At 48.1% G+C, this 12,468-nt stretch overlaps 1 protein-coding gene across 1 annotated transcript; it reads left to right on the top strand.

Annotated features, from left to right (window-relative positions):
* The first annotated feature begins 335 nt into the window (after nt 1–335).
* Nucleotides 336–11,101, top strand: ACOT13 (acyl-CoA thioesterase 13). Its single transcript, XM_056132521.1, has 3 exons — nt 336–517; nt 9,389–9,573; nt 10,380–11,101. The coding sequence occupies exons 1-3, from the start codon at nt 404–406 to the stop codon at nt 10,534–10,536; spliced, it is 456 nt and encodes a 151-aa protein (XP_055988496.1). The 5' UTR covers nt 336–403; the 3' UTR covers nt 10,537–11,101.
* The last annotated feature ends 1,367 nt before the right edge of the window (nt 11,102–12,468 follow it).

Here is a 12,468-nt window from a genome sequence, read left to right as displayed (position 1 = left end):
TTATCACGGCCCCGACGGCGCGTCCGCCCGGCGGCGCCCGCCCGCGGCTCTGCGCAGGCGCCCGCTGGCCCGGGGGCCCCGCCCCCCCGAGGCCGGGAGCAGAAACGCAGCTCCGGACGGAACTGCGTCTGCGCGGGGTGGGTGGGTAGGTGAGGGGCGGGGCCTGGACTCAGGGGGCGGGGCCGGCTCCGAGCGGTCCGGCGAGGGCGCGCACGAGGGCGCGCGCGCGCGCTCTCCAACCGGGCGCGGGATGTCCGTGCACGAGCCTCGGGGGTGGAGGGGAGGGCGGGGGTGACGAGAGCGCGCAACGCCGGCGCCCGCTTGTGCCAGTGCCCTCGTGTCCTTGTTCCCCCGGGTGGCGACCCGCAGGGCTGCTCGATCCTCCTGCAAGAAGGCGCCTCGTATGCCCGGCCCGGAGGCCGGCGAAGGGGCCACGATGAGCGCCGTGACGCAGAACCTGCTGGAGGTGATCAAGGCCCTGAAGGGGGCCCGCGGCTTTGACCGCGTCTTGGAAAAGGTACCGGAGCGGAGGGGCTGGGAGGGGGCGCGCGGGGGTCGAGCCCGACAGAGGCAAGAGCGTCGGTCCCTGGGCACAGCGGTGGGCGCGATGGGAAGGACTTGCGTCTGGGAGGAGGGACAAGTGCCCGCTGGGGTCGCGCAGCCGAGTTCGAGCCTTTCCCATGCACAGGATCCAACTAGCCCGGACTCCTCTCGGTTCGGGTCTCCGGACGGGGTGGGGGTGGGGGGAAGCGTTTCTAAGGGAGAAAAATAACAAAAGCTCTTGCAATAAATTGGAACACTTTCCAATTTATAATATATATGTAATGACATGTTATATATAAAATGAGGACTTTCCAATTTTTTTATATAATGGGCTGGAGCGATAGCGCAGCAGGTAAGGCGTTGCACGCATCCGACCCCGGTTCGATTCCTCCACCCCTCTCGGAGAGCCCAGCAAGCCTACCGAGAGTATCCCGCCCGCACGGCAAGGCCTGGGAAGCTACCCGTGATGTATCCAATATGCCAAACACAGTAACAACAAGTTCTCACAATTTGTTGTGAGACCATACTGGTGCCCACTCGAGCAAATAGATGAACAGCGGGAGGACAGTGCTACAGTGCTAATTATATATAATATATTATGTAATATATACACTCCCCCCAGGCATTTAAATGCATGAATCCCTGAGTAGCACAGTGCGTATGGCGATTGCCTTGCACATGGCCAACCCTGGTTCAATCCCCAGCATCCCATATGGTCCTCCAAGCATTGCCAGGAGTGATTCCTGAACACAGAGCCAGGAGTAACCCCTGTGCCTCACCAGGTGCGACCCAAAAAGCAAAAATTAAATAAATAAATAAATAAATGCATGAACCGCTTGTTTTCCTTCTGATTAGGGTAAGGTGCTGGGAAATTTTGGAAGTGGATCAGCCTCAGTCGCTGGAAGGAAGAATGTAGGACTTTGGGTCAAGGTCGAGCTCCAGACCAGTTTCTGTGATATTTTTGTTTTTCTTCTGGTGTTTGGAACACACCAAGAAGTTCAGGGCTCACTTCTGACTGGGGACAGGGATTACTCCTAGCAGTTCTGAGGAGGATTATTCCCAGGCAAGTGCCTTAATTTCTGTACTACCTCTCCTGACCCCAGGGATCTTTTTTCTTTTTTGCAGTACTGGGGGTCAGATCCCAGGGTTTCACACATCTCTGTATTGTATGTTCTACTGCTGAGTCACTTCTCTGGCCCCTGAAGGCCTTAGTGAAAAATCAGAAATAACAGACAAGTGTATCTAATGTTCTGAAATAAAAATAAAATCCAAATATGCGCTATTTCAAAGTAACTTCTACAAAGATGGAAAGCAAAGTATTAACATAAGAGAAAGTTATGTTAATTCCTGTGGGGGGGGGGACCTGTGGGCATTTTCACTGTGAAACTTTCAGAAATCTTATGGATGGATGGACGGATGGATTTCTTGCTAGATAATCTGACCTTGGGTTGGAGTTGCCTCTTGTTTGTTTTGTTTCAGAACCCTGGGTGCTCAGAGCTCTTTCTGCCTCTGCTCAGGAAGCACTCCTGGTAGGGTTTAGGGGACCATGTGCAGTGCCAGGGATTGTCGAACTCATCCGAGTTCAATGCAGTTGCCTTTAGAGATGGAACAGATACGAGCACATGCATGCCTGACTTGACACTGGCGGTGACTCGATTTCCAAGAAGCCTGTTTAGCAGCCAACTGAAGCAGTTTGAAGTTGCACGCAAGCTACCTGTACGCACCATGTAAAACCTAAATTTTTACATATAAAGTTCATCCCAATTCAGACTAGCCATAATCTCTTCTGCCAGGGCCCTCCATGGCTTTCTATAATAGTTTTCACTGGTGGCCCCTTGGAATATCCTGGGGGCCCCTTTGAGGGCCAAAGGGCACCGGGTTGAGGATCACTGACTTAGACCATCCTCTTAACCCGGTGCTCAAATCCAAACTAACCCAACTGCTGCCACTTGCAGGATGCTGTGCACTGAACTTTGAGTTGGTTGTTCCATTCATAAAACTTCCACCTTGCTAAGCACGGAACAGAATGTGATCTTTCACTAAATCTCTGGTTAACAATTCTCTGTATTAAAGTCTCTTCATTAAGGTATGCATTTTGTGGCCTTGTTGGTCCTTGACTGACAAACTTAGCTTTATGTGAAGTCCTTGTTCCTTCGATTATAAAATGTAACACTAGAGGTTTTTCAAGACAACAAGTGCTCGTTTTAATTTTTTTATTTTTATTTTTTAGCTTTTGTGGGGTCTTTGGTAGGCCAGGGGATGGGGCCACACCTGGCAGTACTCAGGGAGCACGTCCGGCTCTGGGCTTAGGGAGAACTCCTGGCAGGCTCAGGGGGCCATTATGGGGTGCCAGGGATCAGCAAACACTCTGCCCACTGTATTAACACTCCAGCCCCACACCTGGTTCAGGGTTTACTCCTGGTCTGTAATCAGAAGTCACTCCTGGTAGTGTTATGGGGACCATCTGGGATGCCAGAGATCAAAGCCGCATGCAAGGTAAAGCACCTTAGTCGCTGTACTAACCCTTTGGCACTCAAAATGCTCGTTTTTAAATGCAAGAATATTATTAAAAGGTAAGTTGGGATGAGGATGTCCATAGTTTCTGAGATACAGCCATGCTGTTCATTGCTTTTGTAAAGAAGTAGATGGATAATGTTTCTGTGTGGCAGATGCAAGGAGTATGTTTGTGCTGTTGCTTCACATCTATGCCATTGCCCCTTCACCCATCTATTTAGTCACCTCGGCCAACAGAATGCCCTGATAAAATCCCGTCACCAAAACAGAGTTCTATTGAGTTCCAGCCTCTGGGTTTTATTTGTTTGTGTTTTTTTTTTAATTTATTTGGGGGGCTGGAGCAATAGCAACGGGTAGGGCATTTGCCTTGAACACAGCTGACCAGGCCAACCCGAGTTCGATTCCTCCACTTGGAGAGCCCGGCAAGCTACGAGAGTATCTCGCCCGCGCTGCAGAGCCTGGCAAGCATATTCGATATGCCAAACACAGTAACAACAAGTCTCACAATGTTACTGGACCCGCTCGAGCAAATTGATGAACAGCGAGAGGACAGTGACAGTGACAGTGACAGTGACATTTGGGGGTGCTCACCCACTAGTGCTCAGGGTATACTCCTTGCTCTGTATTCAGGGATAACACCTCATTCAGGAGACCGTGTGAGGTGCTGCGGAAAAAACCAGGGGCAGCTGTGTGCTAAAGCCTTACCTGCTGTGCTGTCTCTCCAGTCCCCTAGAAGATCACAGTGCCTACCTAGCCCCTGTCATTGTGAGTGAAACTCACAAACACCACATGTGTAACCATGAGGAGTCAGGTTGGCAAGAGTCAGCGACTGGTTGGCCTAAGGCTCCAGGTAAGCGGTGCCAATTAAGAGCCAGCAGAGGCCTGATTGGTGATGGGGGAGGAAGTTGTCTGCATGAGAGTTCAGGAAGGTCAGTAGAGAGAAGTCAAGTAAGGGAAGGGCTGAAAGGTATGTATTGAATTTAGTAATTAAGTCATTATTGACCTTGGCACTAAAAACTGTTCCCATTGTTAAGACTATCCTTGCCAAGATACACAAACCAACTTTCAGTTGGCTATTTATTTATTTATTTTAGTCTCCCTTTAATAAGGATGTTAAAATGATTTTGATCACCACTGATATATTTCACCATGTTCATGTTGCCGTAATTTGAATTTTACCTGTTTTTTAAGGGGGGGGGGGGGCTAGAGAGATAATACAGGGGTTAAAGTACTTTCTTTGCCTACTGTTCACCCTAGATTGATCCCTGGCACCACGTTTATACCCCTGAGCACTGCTGGATATGGCCCATGCCTACCCCCCATGTCCTCCAAGTGAAAAGAAAATAACAAAACACCAAAAGGGCAATGCTATTACTTCCATTTCACAGGTTAGGAAGTCTCACTTGAGGATTATTTTCTATGTCGGACTCAAACAGGTGCCGTTAGCCTCCAGCATAATGAAGCCACTGAAACACCAGGGCCAGAGAATTAGTACAAGGGAGTACAGATGGTTGCCCAAGCACCACCAGGAGTGATCCCTGAGCCAGGCTATGCCCTGAACACCACTGGGTGTAACCCCCACTCCACTCGGCACCCCAAAAGTGTGATATATCTATAAAGTATAGTAAGACTGTAGTATATGCCCTTTCCGGTCCCTTCAGACACTTTTATCTCTTCTCCTTTCTCCTCTCTTCACCAGAGGGGCTGCGTGTCCAATGACATCTTCCCCACAGGCCAAGCTCTGGGAGCTGCAGGCCATTCCGTCCGTGGGAGCTTTCATTGGCTCAGTTCTTCCATGTTACTTAGAGACGAGACTTGGCAGCACATGAAAGCACTTCCCTTGCCCTGTGAGAGGAACCAGCGCAAACCATCGCGATCTCAGTGTCTACTCTTGTGTATCCGTATGTCCTTGAACCTTTCGAGTCAGTAAAAAGTAGAAATGAAATGATTCGCTCCGCTTTGAATTACATAATCCCGAGGCTGACTGAAATAAGCCAGAGGGAAGAGAAGAGCTGCCTGATCCCACTCATCTGTAGAACTCAGGGCAGAGCAAAGAAACGGCCCAAGAAACAATGCCAGGACTTTAGCCTCAGATCACAAAAGGTATTTACAGTGAAAGGGGATGAAAATTGGAGTAGAGGTGACAGGAGGATGGTGGTAAGGGGTCATGGGCACTTCGTCAGTGGGGCAGTGCAGTAACCATGCTCATCAGGACAGTAAACTGTAGCCTCAGTACCCACACTATCACTGTATCACTGTCATCCCGGTATTCATCGATTTGCTCGAGCAGGTACCAGTAATGTCTCCATTCATCCCAGCCCTGAGATTTTAGCAGCCTCCTCTTACTCGCCCTTCCCAGTGGCGCCGTATTGGAGGCTCTTTCAGGGTCAGGGGAATGAGACCCGTTATTGTTACTGTTTTTGGCATATCGAAAGTCACGGGTAGCTTGCCAGGCTCTGCTGTATAGGCAGGATACTCTCGGTAGCTTGTTGGGCTCTCCGAGAGGGACACAGAATGTATATAAGAGAATACCAGCAAGTATGTTAAAACCAAACACATGAGTGCTGCTTTAGGTACATCAGTGGACTAGACTGTAAGAGGTCACTTTGTTTTATAATCTCTAGATCTTGGCCGTTGATGGGATTGCATGGCGCTGGGGGCAGTTTCTGGGTGTGACTGTGGAAAATGGGGGATCTGGGTGGAGGAGGCCCAGTCTCAATCCAAGCAGGCTTGGAGATCTCAGCCCCCGGTCCTGTGTACATGGGTTCTTCTGACGGTTCCTTCGTGCGTGAGGCTCGTCCGAGCGTGTGGAGAGTGACCTTGAGCATGGCTGTGGATGGATTCTGGAGGTTTTCAGCTGCCAGGGCTCTGCTCGGGGAGGGGAGGGAAACTCAACCCGCCCCCTCCTCCAAGGGGCCCTCGTGAAGACAGCCTGGCATCGCTCTCTTCCGGGAGCTTTGTTTTTTAGTCTCTGGATCTTGACCGTTGATGGGATTACGTGGCACCCGGGGACAATCTGTGGGTATGACCCACACTATCCTTTAAAATATTTAATGACATGAATCCAGTTTATTCTGTTTCCTAGACTGCTGGCCTTCCTGTCTTTTCCCCAGAAAGCCCTCCCTAATTTCTCTCCCCAGAAAACAATACTTTCTAGAAGTATTCGCGTGTGGTGCCCGAGCGTAATTATCAAGGGATGTCCCTCTTGAGATGTGGACTTTCATGCTTTCCTGTCATTGCTGGGATGTGTGCAGGGGCTCTCTCCACCTTTGGAGAAGCCCATGTTCTTTCTTGGGCCCATTTCTCTCGCGCGCGCTCTTTCTCTCACTCCCTCACTCTCGCTCTATCTCTCTCTCCTCAAAACATCCAAATAAAACTGTTTTTAACTTAAAAAAAAAAAAGCAAGACATCCTTGATTTTGGGATCAGACACAACTGTGCTCAGGGATCATCCTGGTGGGGCTCAGGAGACCATAGGGGTGCCGGGAATCGAACCAAGTAATCTACATGCAAAGCAAGCACATTTCTCACTAAGCTATCTCTCTGGTCCCAGGTGTGACTTCAGGCAGTCAGCTGCTGGTCACAATCATTTCCTCCGTGCAGATTTTTAAATGTCTCTTCATTTACACGAGTGTTAGCCTTTGTCTAACCTGGGCTGCCTGCCTGCAGCTGCCCTCCAAGTTGGCCCCTGCTGAGAATATCTTGGACTTTCAGGGGGCCATCTGGCCTTCCACTGAGAAACTGCTTTGGACTCAGGCCTTAGAGCAGGCTTTTGATTTGTTGATTTTATGTTGCCAATGCTTACACACTTGAATAAGGTGAATTTACACCTTAGTGTTGCTTAATATTAGTTTTTGAGAACATCCTGTGGTTAGGTAACTTCTAGAGAGAGAATTAATTCTGTCCTAACACTTTCAGACTGGTTTACCTTCTGAGAAGCCAGGGCATGCTATTGTTCATGCTTGTTTGTTTGACTGTGGGTCCTCCCAAGTTGCGGTTTTGTGAAACTCCAAATGTCCTCCTGGGAGGAGCCATAAAGGCTCTGAGTATATCTAGAAATGTCATAGTTAAGCAGGAGGCCTTGAGGATAGCCGGGCGGGCTGGAGCCTAAACTTAAATCTCAGTTCTGTCGCATCCTGGAGCCTTGAGAATTAAACTGCTCCCAATTTGTTATCTACAAAATAGAAGCCATCCCTTCCTTAGGAAATAATTCATAGTAATTTTTCTGCCATGTAGTTATGTAAAGAATCAGGCACAGTGATATAAAAGAGCTCAATAAATGGCAGTGAGCAGGACCAGAGGGAATAGTCTAGGGGTTATCATTTGCATTGCATGCAACTCAGCCCAGTTCCTGGCATCACATATGTTCCCCAAGCATCAGTAGGAAAGATCCCTGAGTGCCACTGGGTATGGCTTAACCCTCCCAATAATAAACTTAAAAATTAATTTAAGGGGCCAGAGTGATGGGATCGCAGGTAGGGTGTCTGCCTTGCATATGGTCGATCCGGGTTTGATCCTTGGCATCCATATGGTCCCTTAAGCACCATCAGGAATGATTCCTGAGTCCAGAGCCAGGAGTAAACCCTGAGCATTGCTGGCTATGGCCCAAAACCCAAACCAAACAAAAATTAATTTATAGTGGGTTGTTTTTATAGTGTTTTGTTGTTGTTGTTGTTGTTGTTTGGTGTGTGTGTGTGGGGGGGGTGTTTCACCCGGCAATGCTCAGGGGTTATTCCTGGCTCTGCACTCAGGAATTACTCCTGGCGGTGCTTGGGGGACCATATGGGATGCTGGGAATCGAACCTGGGTTGGCCACATGCAAGGCAAACGACCTACCTGCTGTGCTATTGCTCCAGCTCCAACAAAAATTAATTTAAAACATCAGTGTAGTTAGGTAGAATCCTACTAAACAAAACTTGAGACATTTCCCTACCTCAGATGTAACATACAGCTAGTATATATCCATGTACTTACCTGAACCCCACTAATGGTGGAAATAATTTTGCCAAAGACACTATATCATTCACAGCCCAGTTTCAGCTTGTAAATATTAAGCTACAATGGTTTATCACAGTGACTTGGGATGTGGGAAAGACTTTCTCATAGTTTGTCTTTCATATTTTTGTCGGGGCCTCCTTGGTAGGGCTCAAAGGACCTGGGGGCCACTTCTGGTGATGCTCGGCCAAGCATCCTTCCTACTGTACTGTCATCTCTCCAGAATGACTCTATTGTTAAACATTTTTTAATATTAAATTTGCAGGATAGGGCTGGATAGATGGCAGTAAATGCTTGCCTTGCATGAAGCTGGCCCTAGTTCGATCCTGGGACCTCATATGCTTCCCCAAAGCACCTCCAAGACTAAGAATCCTAAACACCACCAGCTGTTGCTCAAACCTCCCCCTGCCCCGCGCCCAGAAAAAAGTTTGTTATGCCAGAAGACAGTCTAATGGTTAGAGTACTAAGCATGCTCCCTACCTGAGTTTGATAGCTGGCACCACATGGTCTCCTAAGCATCACCGGGTGCAGTATTGGAGACCCCTTCACCCTATGGATGGCCCAGGTAATCCCAAGCACCCCAAGACCTGGGCAGGCCCTTGCATTGAACCACCAGCTAAGTAGCTGGGAATCACTAATAAGGGCCCCAGCCTCCTGAGCACCACTTGGAAGACCACCCCCTAAAAATTAGTTCACAATAAAAGCTTCTTAAATCTACTAACTGGTTAAATTCCTGATTTTCTCTTCATCTTCTATATGAGGACACTTAAAAATTACTGTCCAAAAATTAGGAAACACCAAAATTAAACCTCAAAACATCACAAAAAAGAGTTGTCTCTGTTGGTACAGAATTTCTAAGGACACATTAAGAGATACCAGGTCATCACGGAACATAGTGCTGAAAAGCTCACATGCAGCATTTGATTTCTATAGAGATTAATTAACAAAAACTATTTCTTCCCACCCTGAAATGGGCCATTTTCTTTAAAACAATTTAGATAAGGACTGATTTCCACCATAGACACATTGGTAACTTATTTGGATTTCTGTGTCTTTTTTAAGGTGCTTCAAGTATAATCCAATGATAGTTTTTGGTTTGTTTTTTGCGCCACACTCGGTGGTGGTCAGGACTTACACCTGACCCGGCGCTCATGGGTCACTGCTGGTGAGCTCAGGGGACCCGATGAGGTACCAGGGATTGATGCAAAGGCAAACACACTAGCCGCTGTGCTATCGATCCAGCCTGCCAACAACAGTTCTTGATGGCCTTTTGAACTCATACCAAAGAATGTCGAAAGGCCCTTTTTTGATTTTTGTTTGTTTTTTCTCTTCTTTAGGTGACTCTGGTCTCTGCTGCTCCTGGGAAGGTGGTTTGTGAACTGAAAGTCGAGGAGGAGCACACCAATAAAATGGGCACTCTCCATGGTGGTTTGACAGCCACCTTAGTGGACAACATATCAACTCTGGCTCTGCTCTGCACAGACCGGGGATTGCCTGGAGTGAGTGTGGATATGAACATAACGTATGTATCCACATGACACCCCAAATAACGTCTGTGCAGAGAAATTGCAGGTGCAACAAGCAGCCTTGAATGTGGAGGATCTAGGATCAATCTCTGGCACTGCTACTGCTCGGCATACTTTTAGCAGCAGGTTCAGACCAGCTCATAACTCTACTTTGCCTCAGGAGCCCTTATTCAGGCTGGAAAGATAGTACAGGGCAAGTTCACCTTACACGCTGCTGAGGGTTCGATCTCCACCATTTGAGGACCGCCAGCAAAAATTTCTGAGTGCAGAGCCAGGAGTTATCCTGAAACATCTCTGGATGTGACCAAAAAATAAAAATAAAAGCTCTTATTAAGAGCGGAGGGATGATGAGAGCCAGAGCAGCAGTACAGCAGATGCATGCGCCCACCTGAGTACAGTCCCAGCAGCCCCTGTGGTCTACAGAGCCAGGAGTAAGCCCCGAACACTTTCACAGGAACCCTAACAATAGGGTGCTTGCCTTGCATATGTCCAATTCAGCACATCATATGGTTTCCCCCTCCCCACCAGGAGTGACCCCTGAGTGCAGAGCCAGATACCCTAAGGACTGCTCGATGTGTCCCCAAAACCCAAAGATTAAAAAAAAAAAAAGAAATGCTGTGGGCCAGCGAGCTAGTGCAGGGGTTAAGGTGCCTGCCTTCCACACAGCTGACTGACCCCAGCTCAAGCCCTACCACGGCCTGGGCTGACCCTGGAATACAGAGCCCAAGTGAGCCCTGAGTATGCTAGGTATGGCCCCAAAACAAACAGATGTGCTAAGTACATTTCAATATTCCCTTCCCAGGTACATGTCTCCTGCTAAAATTGGAGAAGATGTAGTGATCACAGCACATATTCTGAAGCAAGGACGAACACTTGCATTCGCCTCTGTGGATCTGACCAACAAGTCCAACGGGAAACTGATCGCACAAGGAAGACATACAAAGCACCTGGGGAACTGAGACAAGCACCTCCAGCACCCAGTGGCCTGAGAAACCCACTGATGAATGCCAGAGTATGCACTTGAACAGATTTCATTTTTCAAAATAAATCAGGAGAACCATAAACAGCGAAGTACTTTCTTTGGGAAAAACATAGTGAACAAGTTGAGTGCATGGTGGTGGGTGTCTGACCATTGGAAGCCTCTTCAGACTTCACAATTCTGAAACAGCTCTCGGCTCTGGCTCTCCAAGCCCATGTTCTCCCCTGAAATCTTAATCTCTCACGTTTTTGTCTGCTTTTCCACCCTAGAGGAGTGTGTGTTCACGCAAACATGTACTTCCTCTTTTCTCCCCTCCTTTTTTAGTTGGTTTTGGTGGGAGAGCTGCATCCAGCAGGGTCAGGGGCTACTCGTGACTGGTCAGAAATCACTTCTCGCGGGGTTGGAGGACCATATGGGATGCCAGGAATTGAACCTGGATCGGCCACATGCAAGGCAGGTGCTACCCGCTGTACAGTACCATCTCGCTGGCCCATCACATCTGTTTAAGTTTCACTCAATAAAAACCATCTTGCTTCACTAGCTCACCTCTTCCTTAAATTCTTTTTTATGAGGGAAGGTGACAGACCCAAAATGTTTTCGCCAGAGTCAGTCCTGAGCCAAGCCAGACATTTCCCCGAGCATTGGTGGGTGGAGTTGATTAGGGGAAGCACTCTAGAGTCGACTTCTCACTCCCCGCTCTATAAAGCCATTGGCAACAATACATATTTGGGGGGGGGGAGGGTTTGCAGCCACACCTAGCAGTGCACGGTGTGGTCCCAAAACCTAAAAATAAAAAACTGGCCTTCTTGGAGAAGTAGCTGATTCCAAAACTGTGGCCTGAGATCAGGAGGCTCCAATAGTTAAGTACATTGTACCTCAAAGACAGAAAACAATGCTCAAGAAAATGAGAAATACACAAATTATTCATTTAAAAAAATGCTGAGTATGGGACTGGAGCAATAGCACAGCGGGTAGGGCGTTTGCTTTGCACACCGACCCGTTTCGATTCCCAGCCTCCCATATGGTCCCCTGAGTACCACCAGGGGTGATTCCGGAGTGCAGAGCCAGGAGTAACCCCTGTGCATTGCTGGGTATGACCCAAAAAGCAAAAAAAAAAAAAAAAAAAAAAAAACCCCAAAAATGCTGAGTATATAGTACCACTTATGTTGCTTAGTAAGAGCCCAAACTTTTGGAAAGCTTTCATGATAGAATTCTGATAAATGTGCTGAGTGGTAAATAAATGGCTAGTTGTAGCCTGGGTATAGAGATTGGTCATATGCCCAATAGTGTAAAGTTATCTCAAAAGGTTCAGCTTGTGCTTTGCTGAGAGGCCTGAATCTAATCCCCAGATCTCATATGGTCCTTTTGAACACAGCTGGCTAGGGCACAAACAACAAAAATTAAAAATAAAGCAGGCTACGTGCATGCCGCTGCCCGGTTGTCTATTACTGTTTTTGGTGGGGGGTAGTGGGGGACACAGCCAGTGATGCTCAGTAATTACTCCTGGTGGTGCTCAGGGGGACAATACGGGATGCTGAAAGCCAGATCAGCCATACGCAGAGCAAGCACCTACCTACAGAACTCTTTCCAGCCCGCACTTAAGTCTTAAAGGAAAAGTTAACAAAACAGAAATCACTTTACCCAGTCAAATTAACATCAACTGCAAATCACAGTATGCTTCTAGATCTTAGGAACGTATAACCCAAATCTAATCATGAATTAGTAGCCATGAGAAATAGGCATCACTTCATACTAAAAATTAGCCCATGGGACCAGAGGGCTAGAGCGCATGCTTTTGTGCGTAGGAAGCCTGAACGGTCAGAACAGTGTGGTTCCATCAGCACCAGCAGGGGTATTCTAGGGGTTGGGCTGATGCTAATACGGTGCAGCCAACTTGACACCAGAGTCAGTC

Source organism: Sorex fumeus, unplaced genomic scaffold (genome assembly GCF_029834395.1).
Source record: "Sorex fumeus unplaced genomic scaffold, SorFum_2.1 ptg000094l, whole genome shotgun sequence".
Classification (NCBI taxonomy): Eukaryota; Metazoa; Chordata; class Mammalia; order Eulipotyphla; family Soricidae; genus Sorex; species Sorex fumeus.
This window is presented reverse-complemented; position numbering and strand designations above follow the sequence as displayed.

Coding starts and splice junctions, on each gene's coding strand:
- ACOT13 (XM_056132521.1), top strand. CDS start 404: ATGCCCGGCCCGGAGGCCGGCGAAGGGGCCACGATGAGCGCCGTGACG. Junction 518..9,388: donor TTGACCGCGTCTTGGAAAAG/GTACCGGAGCGG, acceptor TCTCTTCTTTAG/GTGACTCTGGTCTCTGCTGC. Junction 9,574..10,379: donor AGTGTGGATATGAACATAAC/GTATGTATCCAC, acceptor TTCCCTTCCCAG/GTACATGTCTCCTGCTAAAA.